The 24,824-nt window shown below is 35.4% G+C and overlaps 1 protein-coding gene across 2 annotated transcripts; it reads left to right on the top strand.

Annotated features, from left to right (window-relative positions):
- Positions 1–21,662: 21,662 nt before the first annotated feature.
- Positions 21,663–24,370, top strand: LOC126892007 (piggyBac transposable element-derived protein 4-like). Of its 2 annotated transcripts, XM_050661412.1 has the most exons (3): positions 21,663–22,264; positions 22,325–22,438; positions 22,498–24,370. In XM_050661412.1, exons 1-3 carry the CDS (start codon positions 21,994–21,996, stop codon positions 23,694–23,696), a joined length of 1,584 nt encoding a protein of 527 aa, XP_050517369.1. In that variant the 5' UTR covers positions 21,663–21,993; the 3' UTR covers positions 23,697–24,370. The 2 variants fall into 2 exon arrangements, with proteins under 2 accessions (XP_050517369.1, XP_050517368.1); XM_050661411.1 differs by having other exon boundaries at positions 21,663–22,438.
- The last annotated feature ends 454 nt before the right edge of the window (positions 24,371–24,824 follow it).

Raw genomic sequence — 24,824 nt, 5'->3', positions numbered from 1 at the left:
CAAGGACTCTTGACCCTCGATAATACTGTAATATTTCATTGTGCGTTTAAATTTTTCAAAAATACTTATTAGTTTTCTCAGGATTCAAAAAAAATTAAAGCATTTAAAAATAATTCGACCGAAATTTTGTGCCTACATTCTCAAATAGGATTAAAGTACATATTATACATTTTTGTAATCAGTATTTCAAAAGCTTCTACAGTTGAGTCCGCGAATCTTTACATGTGCGTCATCATTTAAAGTATACAAAATAAGTCGATGGTAAGTCGGAAATTGAAATTTACTAAACGCAACAGCAAGTGACAGTAAGTGACTTGTTGTTGCGTTTAGTAAATTTCAATTTCCGACTTATCATCGACTTATTTCGTATGCTTTAAATGATGACGCACGGGTAAAGATTCGCGGACTCAACTGTAAATGAGGTGTCACATGATGTACTTTCCCATTTAAAAATATCAAAGTTATGTATCTCACCTGAAGAGGGATCGCGTAAAATTCGAAACATTGATGTTATCATATACTATGATTATTTTAAAAACCGACCTGTCCCAGCGTTTTGCTTATGGGCTAAAAATAAATAAGTTAATAGGGGGGGGGAACACTTATTCCAGCGCACTGTATGACTAGTCGGTAAAAATAATTTTGTAGAGAAAATACAATTATTGTGCCCAAATAGTGGGGAGCACTGTTATATACTATGGGGTACATTGTTACACAAGGAATACTAAGGGGACTAATCGAGGGCTAAGAACAATAAGGTTCCAAGCGCAATTTCATAAATTTTTCAGGAATTTTGGTGGCAGTACTCATGACAGCTTTATATGGAGGAATTCAACTGTCAATAAATATATGAGTCAACTGGCAACAACTAATGAAAGATGTTGGTTAGTGGGGGATTCTGGGTATCCCTTTTTGCCTTATCTAATGACTTCATTTCTTGTACCAACTAACAATGCAGAGAGGAGTTACAATGAAGCTCATGTGCAAAGTAGGAACTGCATCGAGAGATGTTTTGGAGTGCTTAAAACAATATTTCGATGTTTGTCAAGAGGACGCACATCAAGGTACAAACCAGAGTTTGTTTGCAAATTAGTTAGAGTGTGTGCAGCATTGCACAATATGTGCATAGACGGGGACATATAATTTGTAGAAGAACTGCAAAATCCAGAGGGGGTATGGAAGATGGCCCAGCGTACCATGCCTATGATATCCTTGCTGGACAACATGTGAGACATTTTATTGTAACTAATTACTTCAATAAATGTTATTTTAGTGCCTTCATCTTGTTTGAATTTAAATTGGGTAAATCGATTGAAGTACTTGTTGCAGTCTTCTTTGCTATTGTTGTAACTACTCCAAATCAAAATGATTCATAATTTAATTTGAAGCCTTTGCTTCTATACAATATAATAAACTACGGATTTCTTGGGATTAGCCCCTGGGATCCATAGTTTGTCTATAAAGGTTTAGTAAAATAAACTTGGAATGTTAGTATGCAATTTTTTAATTTAATTTTATTTATTAGTGAGCAAGCCCAATTAACAAGCCTATAACAAAAAAATAGTTGACTGGTAAATAAAACGAGTAATAAAACCAGTAAAAAATATTTATTCTATGAACAAACCATCCTGTTAACAATTAAAAGTATATTACATTTTCTCTGCTATCATTTTTAATGAGTCCGCTATAGAACCTAGCTTTTAGTCGATTGAGTCCAGTTTTGTGTCCATCTTTTTTAGTATGTTGTTTCTACATACGTATCTTCAACACTAACTCTCCTTCGTTTCACATAACTGTGTTCATGTGTTGAAATTTGCTGTCTCTTTTCAACTCTAGGTTTTGTACATATAGTGCTGATGGAAACACTAAGTGTAGAGACAGAAGTAGGAGATCCCTTCTTGCCAACTGGTGGATGCACCATCATTTATTTCTACAGACATTGGCAAATTCAATTGTGATTGGGCCGGTGTCTGAGGTGGTTCCAACTAAAAAGAGTTAAATAGTAGAAATAAAAATGTATACCATTTTTATTCAGTTGCAATGCGAAGCCAAAAACCGTCTTAATTTTTACTTGGATTAGAGAGTGCAGCCAGCACTCTTATCGACGGTTTCACCTCTTGTTAGAGGCTCTTCAGAGAATGCATAGGCTGCTTTCTCTAATCCTGGTAAAATTTTTGCGACATATTAGTCCCCCATTGCAACTGACGTGAAGGTAGTAGGTGCTTAGCGGCATCTCCTAAATGAAAGACTAAGTTTTTCAACCTAATAAAAATATTTATAAAATAAAATATATTTAAAAGATTTTTAATTAAAAAACTTGTTAGTCCATTTTCTTGGTGACACATCCAAGGCTTCTACAATATGCAAGCCAAATGGATGCTGCAGTGAAGACAAAAGGGAAGAAATTCGACACTATGCAATTCACAACCCCCGTCTGCAGCTTGGTAAAGTTCCAACGGAAAATGGACCTAGTTACTCTATAGGAGTAATACTAATATAAAAATAAAAATTTATACCATTTTTATTCAGTTGCAATGCGAAGCCAAAAACCGTCTTAATTTTTACTTAGATTAGAGAGTGCAGCCAGCACTCTTATCGAATATGTTTTATTAATATTTTCTTAAAAATATATAACGAAGGACATTGCTTGATTATATTTGGAAGGCTGTTGTAAAGTCTAGGGCTTAAACAAGAGTGTGCCCTTTGTCCGATAGTTCGACGAGCTCGTGGGACTTTGTACTGGTTCGCATTTCTGGTGCTGTATTTATGATTGTGTAATGTTAGTTGTGTATTATTTTTGTATTGCATTATGTTAGAATTTTTACAGTAAAGTTGTTGAATAGTCATTACTCGGGCTTCCTGATATAACATATTACTAGGATATCTATTACTTCTGGAGAGTATACACTTAAAATTCGTTTAATCATTACCTCAAGGGGTTTAAGATAAGTGGCTGGCATTGATCTCCATACTAGTAATCCATATGTTATATTATGACTTTCGACAAATGCGTGGTAAAGTGTTATTTTATGTTTTAAGTCTATGATGTTTTTTAGTTGACGAAATTTATATAAACATACTTTAGTTTTTTTAATAAATAGTTTACGTGCTCCTTCCATCGTAGATGTTTATCTATAAAGACTCCCAAGTATTTAATAGTGTCTACTCGAGTTATTTTTTCGGTGTCATTTAGAGTGAGGTTTTGAAATACGGATTGACTCATAATTTGAAAAAGGAATAAAAAATGTTTTTTTTTAATTTATAGATAATAACGTATGGTCAAACCAATCCTTGATTATTTCTAGATTTCTACTTCTGTTTTTAAAGTTTCCCAAAACTCTCCTCTATAAAATATGGCTGTGTCATCTGCAAAAGTAATAATTTCTCCTGATGTTTTTAAGTTAAATAAACTATTCAAATAAATAATAAATAGTACTGGTCCAAGGACTGTACCCTGAGGTACACCATACTCTATTTCTTTATAACTGCTATATTCGTTTTCCACTTTTACACATTGCTTCCGATTTGCGAGGTAGTTTTTAAATAATTCAATACAATTTCCTCTAATTCCAAGGTTTTCGAGAGTCGTGAGAAGAAGTTTATGACTGACCGTATCGAAAGCCTTGGCTAGATCCAGAAAACTGTAAGACATGGCTTAGCTGCGTCCAGTGTTTCGTACAGACGGTTGGTTAATGTTAAAATTGCATCTTGGGTGTTTTTTTGCTCTCTGAATTCAAATTGCTTATTAGAAAGAACATTAAATTTTTCTAGATAACTAGTTAATCTTCGTTTTAAAACTGTCTCAAATATTTTACTGAAATTTGTTAATAATGATACCGGTCGATAGTTTCCAGGGTTGGTTGTTTCCCCCGGCTTGTAAATTGGAATTACCACCGATACTTTAAATACCGCTGAAAACTCACCTGTTTTCATGCATAATATCGACTCAATTAAACGGCTCTTTAATTCATTTGTTAGAAGCAAATTAGAATTTGGGAGTATTGTCTGGAGTACCTTATTAAATAGTGGTCACATGCGGCAAATTGAATCAATTCAAAACAAGTTTATTAAATATTTATTTTACAAAAAGCATAAAATATCGCCAGAATATGATTCGTATCAACCATTAAGAAAAGAATTTAATATAAAAAAAAATAGAGCAAAGAAGACTTCAACGTTGTTTAATTTTTCTCTATAAACTATGTAATCACTTAATAGACTCGCCTGATCTTTTGGGGCAAATACAATTTTATGTCCCGGATCACAGAACCCGTCCAAGGAACATTATTTTTTGTAAATACTTCTAGCTCACTTAATAAAATGTGCCAAATTTACTATTTAACAACAACCACTTGTCTGGAATTATTTGGAATAAACTTTTAATGATTTAAACGTCTATTGCATACATAATATAAAGAGAGGTTTTTTTTTAATTTTTAACGTTTTTGCTGGTAAAAATCTGTCGTTTTTGTCTCTGTTACCTCGAATTATTACATTATGTGAATGTTGTACTAAACTGTTGTCATTGTAGATACGGATACATGTAAGTAGGGAAACCTGTTTGTATCTGTTATTAATAAATAAATACGTTAAATATATGTGCTAGGGGCTCAGCTATGTATTTTTTAACGTTCTTAATTGTTTCTGATTTAACATTTTCTATTCCTGGTGTCTTACCATTTTTAGCTCTCATATTATTGTAATAATTTCTTCAGCATTTGTTGGTCGAAGAAACATAGATGTGTTGAGTTTTTCCTCTTTCGCTGGATTTGGTCTATTTGCATTGATTTTACTTGCAAGATTCCTACCAACATCTACAAACGTATTATTAAAGAGATTAGCTATTTGTTTTGCTGCGATGACTACATCACCATCTGCATTTATCATAGTATTTATTGTGTTACATTTTTTTAATATTACATAGTTTGTTTATAGTTGTCCTCAGTTCTTTTGGGTTGTTTTTATTTTTATTTATTTGACGTTTGTAATAATTTTCTTTGGCTTCTTTGATTAAAGTGTTCGTACTGTTTCTGTACCTGTTGTATTCTGTTCAGCTTTCTTGGCTTTCAGGATTATTTTTAAATCGTTTAAACATTTCATTTTTTTATTAACTGTTTTAATTAATGATTTAGTGATCCATTCTTTTCTCTTAATTTCTTTAGTTTTTATTCTAATTTTGTAAGAACTTTTATCTAAACATGACTGAAATATATCTATAAATCTTTTTGCAGCCATTCTACCATTGTTTGCAAGGTACACTTCATCCCAGGAAGGTTCTGCTAAAAGTTTATCCAATTTAGTATTATTTATATGCGTTCTATATTTTATTTTGTACTAATTTTTTCCTGCTTTTGCGCTAAAGATTATTTGCACTATTGCTGTAAAGTGATCAGTGATATTAGTTCGAATTGCCAGCGGTATTATATTGTTGTGATCACCATGCAAATTTCTTATAAAGATATGGTCGAGGCAAGTTTTCGAATTTCCTTGTACTTTAGTAGGGGCATTTATTGTTGATTGATATCCAAATTCACCAAGAATATCGCAAGTACTCGTTAGATATATCAGTCAACTCTGTAATATCAATATGTATATCTCCAGCTATGATTCGACTCTTCTGCGTCATTTTCACTGAGATATGTGTGAAGGTTTTTAAAGGAAATTTCTAACGTTGGTAGATGGTGACCTATACAAAGTATGAACTAAAACGGAATTGTTATGGACTAGTAGTTTTAGCTTAATGGCATATGATCCATTGATTTCTATAATATTGTGAGAGTGATAAATTAATTTTAGATTTTATAAATACTAATAGGCCATCGGACTGGTTGAGAGCACCTTCATTATACGGAATGGGACGTTTCATCGCCGCCGGTTCATCGCCGCCGGTTCATCGCCAGTCCATTTCATCGCCGGCCGTTTCGATGCCGCCGGTTCATCGCCAGTTTAGTCAGTTGATTTTGTATTATGGGAGATGACAGGACACGCGACGTTAAATTCAGTTCAAAACTTATGACAATTAAAAAGATAAAAAATATTATTATATTTACTGTTCTACTTTCCCTAAATTTTATACTAGATAGTACTAAATTTGTAGTGTTAAATGATTCGATGATTTTGGAAAAAAATCCCAAAGCAGGTCAATTTTTTTTTAAATTACGACTTTTTGGCATATACAGGGTGTCCAGAAACTCTCCCGACAAATGAAAACCGGAGAATCTTCAAATGATTTCAAGACAATTTAACCCAATTCACCTAGTCCGAAAATCCTTCCTAACGGAGCTAGAGCTCTTTAAGGTAAAAAAATTTAAAAAAAAACTATTTAGAAAAACGAAAACTGGTATGTTTATTTATCTTGCAGAGATAAATCGATTTCCTCAGTTGAGAAATTCTAGGACCGGTCATATACGTCCATTTTGGGTAGGTCAAAGTTTATTTTATCGAATGGCTCTTTTGTCTTTATTTTTTAAGCATTTTTTACACTTACTGATTAAAATTATGAGGTATTTTAGTACTTAAAGTTAATCTTGCTTTAAGTCGGTAAAATACAACGTCTTTTTTTGAAAAAATGTTTTTTAAATTCAATAAACGAAAAATTTTCAAATCGATTTTTCTAGAAAGCAGTGCATCCTACCGACTTAAAGCAAGAGTACCTTTTAGTACTAGAATACTTCACAATTTAATAAAATACCCGTCGCCTTACCCAAAATGGGCATCTATGACCGGTACTAAAAATTCGTAATTATTGGGATTGGTTTTGTTTTTGGAAGATAAATAAGTGTACCAGTTTTCGTTTTTCTAAATAGAAGCGTTCTGGAGATATTTAAGAAAAACTAATTCCAACACGCCATATTCAAAGAGCTCTAGCTCCCTTAGGAAGCATTTTCGGACTAGTTGAATTGGGTTAAATTATCTGAAGAATCTCCGGTCTTCGTTTGTCGGGAGAGTTTCTGGACAACCTGTATATCATACTAGTGACGTCCCCCATCTGGGCGTGATGACGTCATCGATCATTCTTTTAAATGAGAATAGGGGTCGTGTGATAGCTCATTTGAAAGGTAATTCAATTCTCTATTCAGTAATATAAACATGAACATAATTAATTATACAGGTTGTCAAAAAAAAAATTTTGGATTAAATTTATTGACATAAAAAGAAGAATGTATGTAATTTATTTAATTTAAAATACATTTTACTGCTCTCATAAAGCTGAAAAAAAAATTTATTTGAACAATAACCATTGCTTTTCGCTTAAATTAAATGTTCAAACTGTGACGAGGCTGATGGGTGGCGGCTTTAATATTGAATTTAAGCAAAAAACAATATTTATTTGCCAAATACATTTTTTCCTGTTTTCTGATAGAAAAAAAAAATGTATTTTGAATTAAATAAATTACACACATTATTCTTTTTGTCAATTAATTTAATTAAAAAAATTTTTTTTGTGCACCCTGTATAAATAATTATGTTAATGTTTATATCACTGAACTAACCTTTCAAATGAGCTATCACACGACCCCTATTCTTGTTTAAAAAAAATCATCGAAGACGTCATCACGCCCAGATGAATAACGACACTAGTATGATATATACTAATTATACCAATATACCAGTAATTTAAAATATGATATATATGGTATGGTATGATATATACCAAGTATACCAATATACCAGTAATTTAAAAAAAAATTGACCTGTTTTGGGAATTTTTCCAAAATCGCCCATTCTCGAGAAAATGAATGTATTCCAACCTTTACGTGCTCACTGTATGTTCTTTATGTAGTGTTCAACACACCAGTGGTGTATCTACTTCATAATTTTTATTAACATAATTTGCATTTTTTAAATATGCGTTGTACATATTTTTTTTTCAATATGCAAGGTGTTCCGTAAGTAGTAGTACCAACGAAGAGTTGGTGATAGAGGGGGCTAAAACACATACGAAAAATAAGTTTTATTGTCTTAGCTCAAATTAAAACTTGCATATGTTTAACCGCACATTTCTTGTGTTCTGTGTAATAACAAATAAATAACAATTTAATTAGGAAGAAGAATGTACATCAAAACAACTTTGACAATAAAAAAAGCAGAAATATAATAATAATATCAAACAATACAAAAATTTCAAATAATTTAAAAATAAAAAAGACATCTCTTAAACCAGTGGTTCCCAAAGTTTTTTAGTTAGCGGCGCACTTAATAAACTAGAATTTTTTCGCGGCGACCTGAGTCAAAATATTGATTTAACGTCTAACTTTAACTGTAGTTAATACGGTTTCTGTTGCAGTTGATATGGTTAGGTTAATTTAATAATAATGAAACATACTTTAAATTCACAAACAATTTATTGAAAAAATAATTACAGTAATTAATGGGATAAATGAGCTTGTTCTTGTTCATTACACATCTTTTCAAATCTCGGAATCAAACTGGACACAGCTACCCTCATTTCTTGTTCCACGTTAATTTTCGCACGGTATTTACTTTTTATTACAGCGACTGCCGAAAACCCAGCTTCGCACAGATAGGATGTTGCAAATGGAATTAAGATGCGCAGAGCTTTACCACTCAACAGCGGATATTCATCTTTTACTGATATCCAAAAATCAGTTAGTTCCGTGCAGCCAAACTTTGTCTTCAACGTATTGTCGCAAGCCAAATCAATGAGATTTTCTTCTTCTAAAGAAGTAAATTCAGAAGGAGCTTCCGCTCTAAATGGATCTTGAATCCATGCAAACTGGTCGATATTATCAGCTTGAAAGTATTTTTCGAACCATTTGATAAGCTCTGATAAGTGATCCGCAAAAATAGATTTAATATTGCAAGAGATATTAACTTCATTGGAGATAATAAACTCCTGCAACAAGGGACAACAATCATTGATATTATTATCATTAATTTTTCTCTTCCATACTTCTAATTTTTTTCTGAAAGCTGAAATCTTCTCCGCCAATTTTAAAATGTGCGTGTTGCGGCCTTGCAGGGAGAGATTCAACGCATTTAACTTTTCAAAGATATTACATAAGTATGCTAGTTGAATCAAAATCCGTTTCTACAAAGTACTTGGCATACTGGTGTTTTTCTTCTTCAAGAAAAATGTACATTTCTTGCCGTAATTGGAACGTACGAGACAAAACATTGCCACGAGAGAGCCATCGTGAGTGGCAGTAGTATAACAGAGACGTGTGTTCTGCACCCATATCCTCACACATTTTTTTGAAAAACCTTGCTTTCACCGGCCTAGTTTTTATATAATTTACCACAGTTACCACACGTTCTAAGACCAAATTTAGTGAAGGACTCAGATTCTTTGATGCAAGCGCTTCTCTATGAATGATGCAATGGGTCCATACTGAATCCGGACCTTTATTTCGAACGAGCGCCTGTAATCCTCCATAACGGCCAGACATTGAACGACCACCATCAGTGCAAACACCAACGCACTTTGTCTACTCCAAATTGTTTTCAACCACAAATGTATTCAGGATCTCGAACAAGTCTTGCGGCTTTGTACTTGCAGTGATTTTGTTACAAAACAGAAGATCCTCCACAATGGTATTATCATCCAAGAACCTTATGTAACAAATAAGTGTGCATCTTTACTAGAATCTGTTGCCTCATCCAACTGTAACGCAAATTAACTTTCTTTTATTTTTTCAATTATTTGATCATTAAGATCCTCCGCCATACGCTGAATTCTGCGACTGATGGTGTTGTTAGATAAAGGCACCGCTGAAAGAAGTTTTCCCGCAGATTCTCCGATCATAATGTTTACCAAATCTACAGCAGCCGGTAGAATTAATTGTTCTGAGATTGTGTGGGGCTTTTTACACTTTGCAACTTTATACGCAACCTTGTATGATGCCAGCAAAGCATTTTTAGGTATCGACAAATGCTTGGAAAAGTTACCTTTTTGTTGCTTCAAATCATTTAACTTCCTGGTAAAAAAGCTACGAGGTTTGTCAGCCAAGTTTGGATGATTGGCTTCCAAGTGGCGTTTTAACTTACTTGGAAGCATGCATTCTGGAGCCAAAAGTTTCAGGCACAATACACATTGTGGTCTCTTCATCATTGAAGTTTGTTGATGTAAAGCCAAAATCCAAATATATGTCATCATATTTACGGTATTTTCGTTTCTTCACGACTCTACCACTAGTTTGTGGTGCATCCACTTTATTTTTAGAACCACCTTGTTTATTTAAATTCAAAAACTTTTCCATTTTTACAGCAACTTTTGTACACAAGTAGGTGAAACAACCCTGTTTATATTCACACTGATAAATGAAACGATGCGAACAGTATGAAACTACAAATTCAACTAACTAAAATTTAGATAAGTAAAAATTCAGTTTTAAAATGTGCACGTGCAAAGAGACGATTGTATTTGCCGACCGGCAGTGATTTATGGCCTGTCGGTCCGAAGTCAATTTACAGTAGTAAGAGAATTGTTTCGTGGAATTTAAAATATCGAGGATATATTGTCGGCATCAAATAAAATTGGAAGAATTATAAAAGAACGCATATGCGAAGAATACCGCCCTTTTGAGTCAGAAGAACAAAACGGATTCAGAGCAGGACGATCCACAATAGATAGTATTTTCTGCTTATCCCAAATACTTGAGAAAAGAACACTGAGATCTCGAGAAGTGCATTTACTCTTAGTCGATTTAACAAAAGCATATGACACCGTGCCTGTTGCGAAGTTGTGGAAAGTATTGGAGAAAACCAGTATCAGCGTTACACTAATCGATGCTATTAAAGAGCTTTATAAGAACACAATAGCAAAAGTTAAAATAGGAAAAGAGGTGTCTAATGGTTTTCAGGTAACAAAAGGACTTAAGCAAGGTTGTTGTTTATCTTCCATACTGTTCAACATATATATCGATGAAGCACTCAGGCACTGGAAGAAGAAGTGTAAAGGGATGGGGCTATCTATTGGGGATGAAACGTTATATACGTTGCACTATGCAGATGACCAGGTAGTTATTGCCCAAGACAAAGAAGACCTGGAGTATATGGCTAGAAAACTAATGGAAGAGTACAAAAAATGGGGCCTCGAAGTAAATGTCCAAAAAACACAATATCTTTGCGCAGGAGGAGAAAATAATCCAGATGACCTCGACTTAGAAGATGAAACTATTAAGAAATGTGACCAATGTACATATTTGGGGGTAAAACTGACAAAGACAGGACGAAGTGATGAAGCCATAAAAGACAGAATAACCAAAGGAAAACAAGTTATAGGTGCGTTGAATTCAGTATTATGGCAAAAAAATATAAGACCGGAAACGAAAAAACGAATATATAATACCATATTAAAACCAGTAATCGTCTATGGCTCAGAAGTGTGGCAGTTATCACAAAAACTTAAAGGTAACCTATTGGCAGTTGAAATGGATTTTTGGAGGAGAGCAGCGGGAAAGTCTAGATTAGAACATGTGAAAAATGAGGACATCAGGAGACAAATGAAAGTACAAAGATCAATTATAGAAGACATCGAAAAACAACAACTAATATGGTACGGACATGTTAGACGTATGGGGGAAGAAAGACTACCCAAAAAGATATTAGAATGGGTACCACCAGAGAAAAGAAAACGAGGACGACCACCAACAACATGGATCCAAGGAATCTCAAAAGCAATGTCAGCAAGAAATCTATCTGAAGAAGACTGGCAGAATAGACAGGCTTGGCGAACGGGAACCCAAAGGCGTATTACGCTGTGAACGGGATATATATATATATATATATATATATATATATATATATATATATATATATATATATATATATCAAATAAAATTACTAATAACTGAACTCGTTTATCATGGGAAACATTTTTATATAGGTATATTTTAAAAGTTAAAAAGTTGGCATAACAACTTTAGTTTAATGTTTAATACTTGAAGGTAATTATGTGATTATGTCTAATATTGGAAGAAAACTTTCGCGGCGCCCCTGTAGTCGAGCCACGGTGCCGCGGCGCACAGTTTGGGAAGCACTGTCTTAAACTATTAGTTCAAGGACAATAAAACTTATTTATTCGTACGTGTATTAGCCCCCCTAACACGGACTCTTCGTTGATCCGCTACTTACGGGACACCCTGTATATTCAATGTTCAAAACATGTAGTCGAAAAATCTTTAATTATTTTGCTTTACTTTATACAATGATGAGCGCGCTAATAACCGGCAAAATAACGCAAAAGATGGAAAACATATTAAGTTGTGAGATAAAAATAAATGAAACTAGTGGAGGTAGGATATTTAGCGAAAAAAACTTACATTCTATTTAGAGCACTTACATTCTATTTATTGTTTCTCACCTTTAGACGTATCAGAGCAGAGGAGTATGTCAATTAAAATTGTCACTGTCACAGTGGCAGTTGCCAAACTCGTCCAATACGTCTAAAGGTGGGAAACAATAAGTAGAATGTACATTTTTACGTTTTTATCGCTCTTCCACCTCCACTGGTTTCATTTTTTTAATCTTACAACTTAATATGTTTTCCATCTTTTGCGTTATTTTGCCGGTTATTAGAGCACTCATCACTATACTTCACGTTATACTTACATTTTTCTAAATATTTTCTAAATTTCACTAAAAAAAAAGAATGATTCGTGTATCAAAATTGTTTTTAAAATTGTGTTCAATTTTTGTCGTCATAAAACTCAGTGGTGTACCTACTGACTTATTAAATATTGAAGATAAGTACCTATATGGAAATAAAACAAATATTATAATAAACAACTTTTAATGGGAAAATTTAAACTGTACAAAAAAAATTAAAAATGATAATTATGTGCGAAACCGCGCAAATACTCAATTTTGTCTCTATTAATATAATCAGAAACTATGTTTTTGATGCGTTCGTCAGCTTGGCGATACTTTTTTAATTTTATTGGTGGTTGATTACCGGACACTAATTGTTTATAGAACATATCACGACCCTTTTGAATTTTTCGCAGCCCATCGATAAATTTCCAAATACTTGGATGATTGACACCTAATTCCGTTTGAAGTCGTCGATGAGCAGCTTCTGCGTGGTTGTTACTACGGTCTTCATCATGTAATACCCGTTGATATAAATTCCATAGTTCTGGTGGAAACAGGGCGGAACGTCTTCCATTTCCACGTCTATGGGGACGACCGATATAATTGTCTTCCAACCAGCTTAACAGTGGCTGAAGTTCTTCTGGTAGGTGATTTCCTAATACATCCAAGAACTCTCCATATCTTCAACAGGAATATAAGCCAGTGAAATGACCATTCTAGCTTTCAGTGCAAAGTCTGGGTCATTATTGTATTGCGCAGTTAATCCCATTTCAGCCAACTTTTTCTTCATATTTTTTACCAAATGGAAGAAACAACCTTGTATTACAACATTGGGAAAACAGTCGGTAATTGCAGCTCGTTCAAAATCACAACTTACAGATACGGGACTCAAATCGGGAAGCATTCCTTTAATTGCTTCAAACAGTTGTATATAAGTTGTACGTTGTTTATGGGTAAAAGCGCATAAAAATTGGATGAATTCCGCCGTGCTTTTTGACCATTCCAACATATACTTGTGAAAATGGTTTGGGCGAAATCGAACATGTTCCATCAACATACCAAATGCTTGTTTGCAAATGTCGAACCCATGTCGCCCTTCCAAATATTAAAATTCTATTGTTAGATGGTCCACTATCGTACAATAAGAAATTTTCTTCGATTTGTGGATAAGGCCTCTACACTGTGTAACGTTCTGGTAACACTAACACTTCTAAGGTATTGTAGTTCATTGGAGTTTCATGCACCTGATTGCGTTTACGTCGTATTATTTTTTTTAGCACTGCGTTGTTAGCAAGCGCACCTTCTCCAGCTTGTGACACATTTCTTATGCACTCGTTAATTATTTGTGCTGTACTTTCCACTCTACTTTCTGCCCGACGTTTGATTTTTGTAATAACTTCAGCCATTTCAACATTCACTGCTGAGAAATCATGAGCATGTTCATTAATTTCTTTTATCACTTCTTCACCACTAGTGTCTTGCTTTAGTCTTGCTAGAAGTCTTGCTTTACAGTGCCCGACTTGTTCACACCGCCAAAACTTTACACTTTCATCACGTTTACTGTCCTTTTCAAAAATAAACAAATGTCCGTTATACGTAACTTTTTCGTTTCCTCGTTTGCTTAAAACCTTTGGCTCCATGTTGTTGTTTCAACTAGCGAAAATGAACTAAAATCTATGAGTAATAAACTGCAAAATTCTTTTTAAGAAAAGCAGGTGACGAGGAAAGATGGCCAAATGGCTACGATTTTATTGCTTGTTCATCTGGTTTTGAGAAAATCTGTTCTTGTAGGTATTGTACATGTATAAAAGCAATATTATCAGAGAACCACGAACACAGAGAAGCATTCCTTTGAATTTTCGAGGCTAAGCCGCGAATGACACAAAACCAACCAGCAGCAACTAGGGAACCAATAGTCAGTGGGCATATCACACAATATAAATTCGTAAATAAAATTAAGCATTTATTGAAAATCATATTGATTGGAACCATACAGTGGCGTCGGAACAGTGTGGGCTGGGTGGGCTTGCGCCCACCCATGGATTTTGATGCCCACCCATTAAAATGCATGAGATTTTTCTTTTTACATTACATTTTCTATAGAATATTTGATATCAGTTAAGATGATATCATAAAGCTGATATCACTCTTCATTTCAACATTCATATTTCAAACAGTTTCGCGCGCTCATGTTTCACTCACTGTGTGTGCGTGACTCAGGGATACTCTCCCTTCTCTCTCTCTTGCTGCCCCTCATCAACAGTTTCTCTTCGACGCACATCGCATTGCTTCGTCTCTGTCGGGAACGTTCGAACCATAGACGAGGGGCAGCGGCGGCAAAGAGGGGAAGAGTATCCCTGAGTCCTCTGTGGCTATATTTTTTCGACAATATTCCTAAGTTTCATATATGTTTTTAATGAAAGTTACATATTGTAGAAATGTTAATATGTGAGTTTAAAATTAAAAAAAATTTCGTTTTGGCTGTTTCAGAGTGAGGACAGTTTGAGTCATCAGTCATCCTGCGACATCATGGCACTGGCACAGCAAAAAACTATCAAAGATTTCTTTAAACGCACTTCTAATCGTGAAGAAAGAAATGTTAGCATCACCGCAGCAGACCCACCTTTGCAGCAAGGAGAACACATTCATGATAGTGATGTTTATGATTCTGCAGCCGTAGAACCAAGACATGGCCATCCTACTTTCCAAAATACGCGCCATGGTCATAACTATGAAATTCCTCAGATTCCATCTATTCTTTTGAAATATCACCCCAACACTCAATTCGTATTCCCGAAACAACAAACTGGACCGAGTCGTAATCGAAGTGTACAGCACAAGTGGTTCACAAGTTTTGATTGGCTACATTATGACGTTGAACACGATCACCTTTTATGCTACGACTGCATTAAAGCTTGTCATTTTGTCAGCAAAACAGACTCTTTATGGTATTCTGATGCCGAAATGGCATTTTTGAACGTTGGTTTCCGGAATTGGAAAGATGCACTTGTAAGATTTAACACTCATCAGAAAAGTTCTTTTCATCAAAAATGCAAATACCTTATACGCCAGAGAGAAACTGGCAGTACTGTAGAATCTCAGCTTCACGATCAATGTGCACAACAACAAAAAATCGCAAGGATTTGTTTGACGGCAATAATCAGTTCGATACGCTATTTGGCTCGTTCAGGCAACGCTTTAAGAGGTCACAACATGCAAGGTGGGAATTTGCGACTCCTACTAGAGGAGAGATCTTTGGATATTCCAGAACTTGTTCCATGGTTAAAAAAACGGGACAATTATTTCAGTGCTGATATTCAGAATGAAATTTTGCAGATAATGGCACACATACTTTTGAGAAGACTTGTTGAGGAAATGAAAGTATCACCACGCTTTTCTATTATCGCTGACGGTACAACTGACTGTTCTGGAAAAGAGCAATTTTCATTGTGTATACGTTTCGTTCATCCAGACCTACTCACTATAAATGAAGTGTTTGTTGGACTTTACAACCCAGAAGACTCCCGAGGCTCTACACTTGCTGCAGCAATAAAAGATATTCTGCTACGACTCACTTTACCCCTTTCAATGCTATGTGGGGAATGTTTCGACGGAGCGCGTAATATGTCGGGAAATAACAAAGGGGTTAAAAAGATTCTGCACGATGAGCAACCAAAGTCAATACATGTACATTGCTCAAATCATTCTCTTGATCTCGCACTGCAGGAAGTTGCCAAAGAAAATGATAAAATCTGTGACATTCTTTGCATAGTTAAGGATTCATCTAATGCTATTTTGGAATCTTCTAAGAGAAGAAAAGTCTACGAAAACGCTGTAGTACATGCAACAGAAGATGAGGTTAAAGAAAAATTGCATAATTTAATTGCAATGTGTCCTACTCGCTGGTACGTTCGTGTTAGAGCTCTTGTAAGGTACAAAAAAGAATACCCTAGGGTCCGAGAAACGTTACAGAAGATCATTGATGAACCAGGTGCAATATCACCCGAAAGAAAAGTGACAGTACGTGGATGGCTCAAAAAATTATGTAAGTTCGAAACTTTGTTCTACTTGAATGCAACAATCGAAATATTCGGTCCGTGCGAAACCCTTGCTAGAGCGCTGCAATCTCCAAAACAAACAGCAGCTGGTGTGCTTCGATCAGTACAAATGTTAATTTCGCAACTGGAGGCCATGAGAACATCAAGAGCGTTTCAGAAGATTCATAAAGCCACAACAGACGAAGGAACAGCACTTGGTTTGAATTCCCCAACTACCACCAGAGCAAGAAAAGTACCCAAAAGATTGGAACACACGACAAATGCCGTCCCATCCACAGAACTCGACGCTGTAACAACTTTCAGAAAAAATTATTTCGAAGTTCTTGATTTGATGATCACCGAATTGAAAGACCGTTTCGATCAAGGACTGAAGACCCTCATCCGACTTGAAAATCTACTTCTAGATGCTCTTCATGGAAAAGACATTCCGAGCTTGGATGATATCCAAGAGTTATTGAAACCTTTCTCAGACGACTTCGATGCAGATCTTCTCAGAACAGAGCTGAAGATGTTGTCAAGTCTTCAATTGGACCAACGCCCAGAATGTTGTCAAGATTTAGCTGAATTCCTTTCCAAAGAATCTAAAACTGTCAAATCGATGCTTCAGCAAGTCCTTCAACTGCTAATTATCGTGTTGACTGTTCCGGCATCAGCTGCTTCAGCGGAACGTTCGTTCAGCGCTTTGCGACGTTTGAAGACATACCTTCGCAGTACTATGACCCAAAAACGTCTTAATCATGTGATGCTTTTACATGTACATGAAAACTTGGCAGGCCAACTCAAACTACAGGACATAATGCGTGAATTCGTTTCCAGAAATGACGAAAGAAAACGTGTTTTTGGTCGAGTGTAGACTTATATGTAAAAATTTTATATACAAATAAAGCATTTTTGTTCGTTTCATACTATTTTAACATGTTTTATCTGAGCCCACCCATCAAAATTTACCTTCCGACGCCACTGGAACCATAAGTGCAGTTATCTTGTCTTCCTCCAACCTCAGCGGCTGCCCATCAACATCTTTTTCGGGTATATTACCAAGATCAAGTGTGGCTTGGTTATCAGCTATATCCAAAAGACTGGGGATGGAAATTAGTCGACATTTCATTAGAACCAATTCAAACTTTACTTCCGCCTGCGCCGGAAAAACTCCTGAACACAATTTTTTGTAAGTGTAAAAAGGGATGTAGCGCTAAATGTGGTTGCAAAAAAGTTGGACTGTTTTGTTCGGTAGCATGTACTAATTGTCAAAATCGGTCGTGCTCCAATGTTGAATCATCAACAATAATTGAGGATTCGTTTGATTATATCGAGGAGCCATGCGATGTGTCATTATTGGTGCAATTTACTTGCACCCAGGATGAACAAGAAGAAGAACTAGAAGGTGAAGAAGAAGAAGAACAATTAGAAGAGGAAGGAAAAGTATTAGAAAATTATGAACCACTTGGATAAATTTCCCATTTTTTTTTTAATTTATAGCGCTTTTTATAACTTTTATCATAAACATGAAGAGAAGTGTCCATATTGCTGAAATGTGGTCTCGAGGTATCGAAGTACAAAACACTCGAAGAAGTACCACAAAATATTTATATTAAAAGGTCATACAAGGACGCGTTTCGGCTCATCACGAGCCACCATCAGCTTAAAAATAGAGGAACAAAGACAAAGGACTGGCCTACAATGAAATATGAGAATTATAAGCATAATACGGTGACAATGCTCACCTCAATTAAGAAACTTACCAGACCAGGAAGGAGGAAGAATCCACTAGTTTACATTATATATGGTTCTATAAACTTTATTATTATGTGTTTTTTAAGTTATATTGACATTATGTTGTAATTTGACTATAAAAAAAATTTATACACAAACAAAAAAAATGTATAGTCAAATTACAACATGATGTCAATATAACTTAAAAAATACATAATAATGAGGTTTATAGAACCATAGATAATTTAAACTAGTGGATTCTTCCTCGTTCTTCTGGTAAGTTACTTAATTGAGGTGGGCGTTGTCACCATATACTTATAATTCTCATATTTCATTGTAGGTCAGTCCTTTGTCTTTGTTCCTGTATTTTTAAGCTGAGCCGAAACGCGTCCTTGTATGACCTTTTAATCTAAATATTTTGTAGTACTTCTTCGAGTTTTTTGTACTTCGTTACTTTTATCATTTTTAACCCTTGCCAATATCAACTATTCAATAGCTTCAAATTAAAGAGAATTATAACAGATCCGTGGAATAGGAATACTTGGGTAACTACGTTAAAAAACGCGCTCAGTACACTACCTCAAAGGTGGTGTGGAAACGTTTGCGCATATTATGACGATTACAACTTTTTGAATCGTTATATCTCAAAAACGGTGGCTCTTTAAAAAAAAAGGATTGAAACATTTTTTATAGGTATTTATCTAATCTACATTTTTTGTAAGAACTAATTTTATGATAAAACTTACCGTTTCGCTGAAAATTGCTAAAAACCACATTTGGTGACCCGCGTAAATTTTTTAGCTCGGGTCGGATTTATGAGGACTTTTTAGAGTTTATTTAAGATGGTATTTTATGACAACATGAAAAATATATTCACCCATTCCGACATATCTCTCCCACTAAAAATACGGCTGCTAAACTGCTATGTATTTCCAGTCTTGCTGTGTGGCGGAGAGACATGGACACTGAAGGAAACATTAATGAGAAAGCTGGAGGCATTCAAAATGTGGGTGTATTGACGCATCCTCAAAATATCCTGGACGATTCACACCACCAACGTAGAGGTACTGCGCCGAATGGGAAAACAAAAAGAAATCTCTTTCACAATTAAGATACGGAAACTTGTATACCTCGGTCATATTATGAGACATGATAAATATCATATACTCCAACTGATAATACAGGGTAAAATAGAAAACGAACGCGGACCCGGAAGAAAAAGACACTTATGGCTTCAAAACTTACGCCAATGGTTTGGACCAACATCGATTGAGTTATTCGGACACGCCGCAAACAAAATTAAAATTGCTATGATGATAGCCAACGTCCACAACGGACAAGCCATATGATGAAGAAGAAGATGGTATTTTGAACAATCCTGCCAATTTTCAGCTTGATGGTAATTTTTGTAACCTCGGATATGTAAGTTCACCGGAGGATTACATGTTTTTCTATGGATGCTATACAATGTGCCACTTCTCTCACTACTTACATACATTCAAAACGAAACATTTCTCACGCAGTGAGAAAAACCGGAAAGTCTTCTTTCTCAATTGTTGTACAATATACTATTTTTCACAACTACTTCAATATGGGTATCAAATATAACGGCTTGACTATTAATAAAGAGTTCACTATAGCAAATCAAAAATGGCGAGTTACATATTTAATTTCACAACTACCTCAAATGCGCATCAAATTAAGGGGCTTGATAAGTAAAAAAGAGTTCCATTATAGAAAATCCAAAATGGCTGCCAACAGAATGGCGGATAACATATCTTCCTTGGGCGTACTGTTATACGCCCATGTACTGTTTTTTTTTTTATTTTTATTGACTTCCAAAAGTTCGTTGTTCTCTAATATTATATCGCTTTTTTTTAAAATAATGGAAATATTCGTAGCTTAAAAGAGGTATTCCCAACACTGCTCCCTATAATCCTTTAGTCTTTAGTCCTTTATGATACCCCAGGTACATTTTGAAAACCCCCAGGTCGGCACAAAGATTAGCAGGTAGGTATTAGTACCCCGTTAGTAGGTAGGGGAGAGGGACCAACAGTGAGACAGGTCCTACAGTGAGACAATTTGTTTCCGCTCCCTTCCTTATATCCAATTCGTCTAGCAGTTTGTTAGTGTGTGTCTACTATCGATGCAGTTCCTTCGCGCCAGTATTTACTTTACAGCGAATGGGTGCAGGTCTGTTGTCGAACTACATTTGATTTGCACATGCTAAATAAATATTTTAATAGGCGGTTTACGTCAGGGTAAGTAATATTTATGTAGTTTTGAAATATATTTAAATCTTGTGGATCCAATTTGTTTTACATGATATGCATTACAAAATGGCGGTTGAGGTCGGATGTCTAACAGTGAGACATAACATTAGGTCCAACACTGAGACTATCTCACTGTTGGACTTTGACAATAATTATGAATAGCTTTGACAATAAGTATTTTATTTGTTTCAGATCAAACATGGATCCAAAGAAAAGAAAAATAGGGAACTGTCCTGAAGAAAAAATGAAAGAAGCAGTGAATCTTGCGCTGAATGGTGGAAGTATCAGAAAAGTAGCTGCTTCAAAAGGTATTGCTTTTCAAACTTTGGCAAGATACACAAAGAAAGCTAAAGAAGTTGGTGATGTCAGTAATATTCACATGTCACCTAACTACTCCGTAAACAAGGTTTTTACAACAGAAGAGGAAGCTTCCCTAGCAAAATATATAATCGATTGCTCCCGAATGTTTTATGGGTTGTCTGTTACCGATTGTCTTAAACTTGCCTACGAAATGGCTGTCTGCAATAAAAAGAAAATACCCGAAAAATGGCACAACCAAGAGAGGGCAGGACTAAAATGGTTTAGGGGATTTCGTAACCGACATAAACAACTCTCATTAAGAACGCCAGAAGGCTGTAGCTTATCTAGGGCTACCTCTTTTAATAGACATAATGTGGGGATCTTTTTTGAAAATCTAAAGTCTGTTTATTCAAGAACTTCTGCATTTGCCGACGGAAGAAGAGTATTTAATCTAGACGAAACATCCACTATGACGGTCCAGAAACCACAAAAAGTTGTTGCTGTTAAGGGGGTTAAGCAGGTAAATAAGGTAACAAGTGGTGAGAGAGGAACCCTAGTAACAACATGTTGCATAGTCAGTGCTCCAGGCCAGTATTTACCTCCAGCAATGGTGTTTCCCATTGTAAGGAACATATGCTACATGGAGCCCCGCCTGGTACCTTGGGCCTTGCTTCACCTAGTGGGTGGATGAACACAGATTTGTTCTGTGAAGTAATGGCGCATTTCATTAAATATTCGAACAGCTCCAAAGAAAATGCGTCCCTTTTAACACGTTAAGCCCCATGTGTACCACACTGGCACACACTCTAGTTTTATCTGGGACCGTGTGTACCTATCAGGCCACAGCGAAGTGTCGTGTTCCTAATGCCGTGGCTCGTCGAGGATCGCATTTGCCGTGCTTTCTTATGTATAAATGTGTGTAAACGGTCTGTGGTAAACAAAATCAGAGGTTGGTCCGTTAAACCACGTGTTCACAAACAGGTTAGGTTATAATTTCTAACATGCTTCAGTCAGTATCGGTTCGAACGTCTAACGAGGCTAACACTATTTTCTCTTCAGTTTTTTGTTAAAAAGTGGAACTAAAAAATAAGATAATGTTCCGTAAAGGACTATCGGAAGACGAACTTCGCAGACTTGCTGAGGAGAGTGACTTTAGTGATAGTAGTATGTCTGAAAGTACGTTTTATGATTCTGATGCCGATCCAGTGTACAATGAAAATGTTACTGATGGTTCTTCAGACTCATACAGTAGTGAATATGAGTCTCGTAGAAAAAAAGCTAAAATTTGCAAACAAACACAAAATTGCAAAGAATTTACTGCAGGTTCTAGTTCTAACCAAAAGGAGGCTGATACAAGAAGGATAGGTAAATTATTTAAGAATGCACAAATTCGGTTTGTACTTTACTTTTTTTTTTGCTTTGTAGAAAAAGCTGAATCTGCAAACGTTAGCCTGGAAGCTGTTATTGACGATGTATCAAGAAATAAAATAACTGCAGGTCCTAGTTGTATCCAAAAGGAGGCTGATACAAGAAGGATAGGTAAGTTATTTAGGAATGCACAAATTCTGTTTGTAGTTTACTTTTTTTTTGCTTTGTAGAAAAAGCTGAATCTGCAAACGTTAGCCTGGAAGCTGTTATTGACGATGTTGTATCAAGAAATAAAATAACATGGAGCGATGTGCCAAATCCAGATGATCTCAATAAGTTCGAACTATCATTTACTTCAGGAATAAATCAGGAAGAACTCGCAAAACTTACAGACCACAAACCAATAGATTTCTACCTACTGTTTATCGACCGTCAAGTGCAAGATTTGTTGGTTACTGAAACTAATAAATACGCCGAACAAACCATAATCGCTGGTATTGTAAATGAGTCAATAACGAAACATTCGCTTATGAGTAACTGGAGACCAATTGACAGAAAAGAATTGCTTCGATTTTTGGCTCTCATTATTTGGATGGGGTTAGACAGAAAACCGAAACTCAGAAATTATTGGAGTAACAATTTACTTTACAAAAATGAAGTTTCTAAAATGTGTGAAATAAGTAGAAGTCGATTTGAAATATTATTACACTTCTTTCACATTTCAGATAACGAGAGCTGCCCACCTGGAAACAGACTCTACAAAATTTCTCCTCTTGTACAAATACTAAATGAAAAGTTTCAGAAAATGTGTACTCCTAGAGAATCGTTATGTATTGACGAAACTATGGTGCCATTTCGTGGTAGACTTAGTTTTTTGCAATACATTCCTGGAAAAAGACACAAATATGGAGTCAAATTGTTTAAACTTTGCGTCGCAGATGGATATACGTACGCCGTTAAAGTGTACGGTGGAAAAGAGATGCAACCATCTGAAAAGTCGTTAGCATCCAGAGTGGTGATGGAACTTATGCAACCGCTTCTAGATACAGGCAGAAGTTTATATACTGATAATTTTTATACGAGTGTTGACTTGGCTCATGATTTAAATAATAGGAAAACCCATTTAGTCGGAACATTACGTTCCAATAGGAAACATAATCCCAAAGCGGTAGTCAATGCAAAATTAAAAAGAGGTGACATGAAGTATCTACAGAGTAATACAAAAGTTGTTATCGGAAAATGGAAAGATAAACGGGACGTTTTGTTTTTAACGACCAAGGATATTCCTTTGATGATAGATGTTCAAACAAAACGTGGACCTGTTCCCAAACCATCGACCATTGTTGACTATAATTCTGCAAAATCTTTTATCGATGTGTCGGATCAAAAGGCTGCATATAATTCCCCTGTTCGACGAAGTATGAAGTGATATCGTAAATTGGCTGTGGAATTACTAACAAATACCGCACTTGTGAACTCTTTAGTTCTCTACAAATCTGTTACTGGCAAACATCTCTCAATTACTGAGTTCCGTGAACAAATTGTTCAAAGTCTTTTAATGCCTCAAACAACTTCTGAAAACTCTTTAACAACTTCTGAAAACTCTTTAACAACTCTGCATACGTTGGACGAGAAAGAGAAAAGGGGAAGGTGTTCAGCATGTTACAAGAACTTTTCGAACCGTGAAGGAAGAGCATCAGCGATGAAGAATGCCAAAAGGGTATACACTTTTTGTCCGGCATGTGCCGTTAATACCGCATATATGTGTGTTAAGTGTTTTGTGAATATTCATACATGTTCTTTGAAAAAATAAATTGTTTTTGTATTTTTAAACTTAAAATATCTTAGGGAGAAGGTATTTGATTATCTTCCTGGTGTGAGCCAATATGGCACACATGGTCCACATTAAAACAAATTACAAAAATAATTATAAATAGACCGTGTGTACCCTGTTGGTACATGCTGTTTTTTTACTTAAAAAATGTATTTTGTTTTTATTTTAGAATAGAAATAAATAGTTATACACATTCTTATTTCAAAATTATTAAAAAAATGTTCCGGTCTGACAGAAAAATTATGTCATGATGGTCCGGGGCTTAACGTGTTAATTTACGATAACCACGAAAGTCATCTTAGCATTGCTGTTCTTAACCTAGCAAAAGCTAATGGGGTAACAATTTTAACGATTCCCCCACATTCTTCCAATAAATTACAACCCCTTGATGTGGGGGTTTATAGGGCGTTTTCGACAGCATATAATGCTTCGGTGGATAGCTGGATGCTGCGACACCCAGGTAAACTACTATCCATATACGAAGTGGCAGAATGCGTTGGCATATCTCATGAAAAGGCTCTTACGCCAAGTAATATAATAAACGCATTCAAAAAGTGTGGAATATATCCGTATGACGCAAGTGTATTTAGCGATGTAGATTTCTTGCCAAGTGCTGTTACTGATCGAGAAATTCCAGAAGAAAATATTACTAGTGGGTTAAATTCAACACAACCAAGAAGTGATGATGATCTTAGAACAGCAGAGTCAGCAAGTGACGAAAAC

The sequence above is a fragment of the Diabrotica virgifera genome, chromosome 9 (genome assembly GCF_917563875.1).
Source record: "Diabrotica virgifera virgifera chromosome 9, PGI_DIABVI_V3a".
In the NCBI taxonomy this organism is placed as follows: domain Eukaryota; kingdom Metazoa; phylum Arthropoda; class Insecta; order Coleoptera; family Chrysomelidae; genus Diabrotica; species Diabrotica virgifera.
Note: the sequence above shows the minus strand (reverse complement) of the source record. Positions and strands in the feature narration are given on the sequence as shown.

Excerpts from the sequence above, each read along its gene's own strand:
- LOC126892007 (XM_050661411.1), top strand. The coding sequence starts at position 21,994 with ATGTTCCGTAAAGGACTATCGGAAGACGAACTTCGCAGACTTGCTGAG. Across the intron at positions 22,439-22,497 it reads GGCTGATACAAGAAGGATAG|AAAAAGCTGAATCTGCAAAC; the intron begins GTAAGTTATTTA and ends TTTGCTTTGTAG.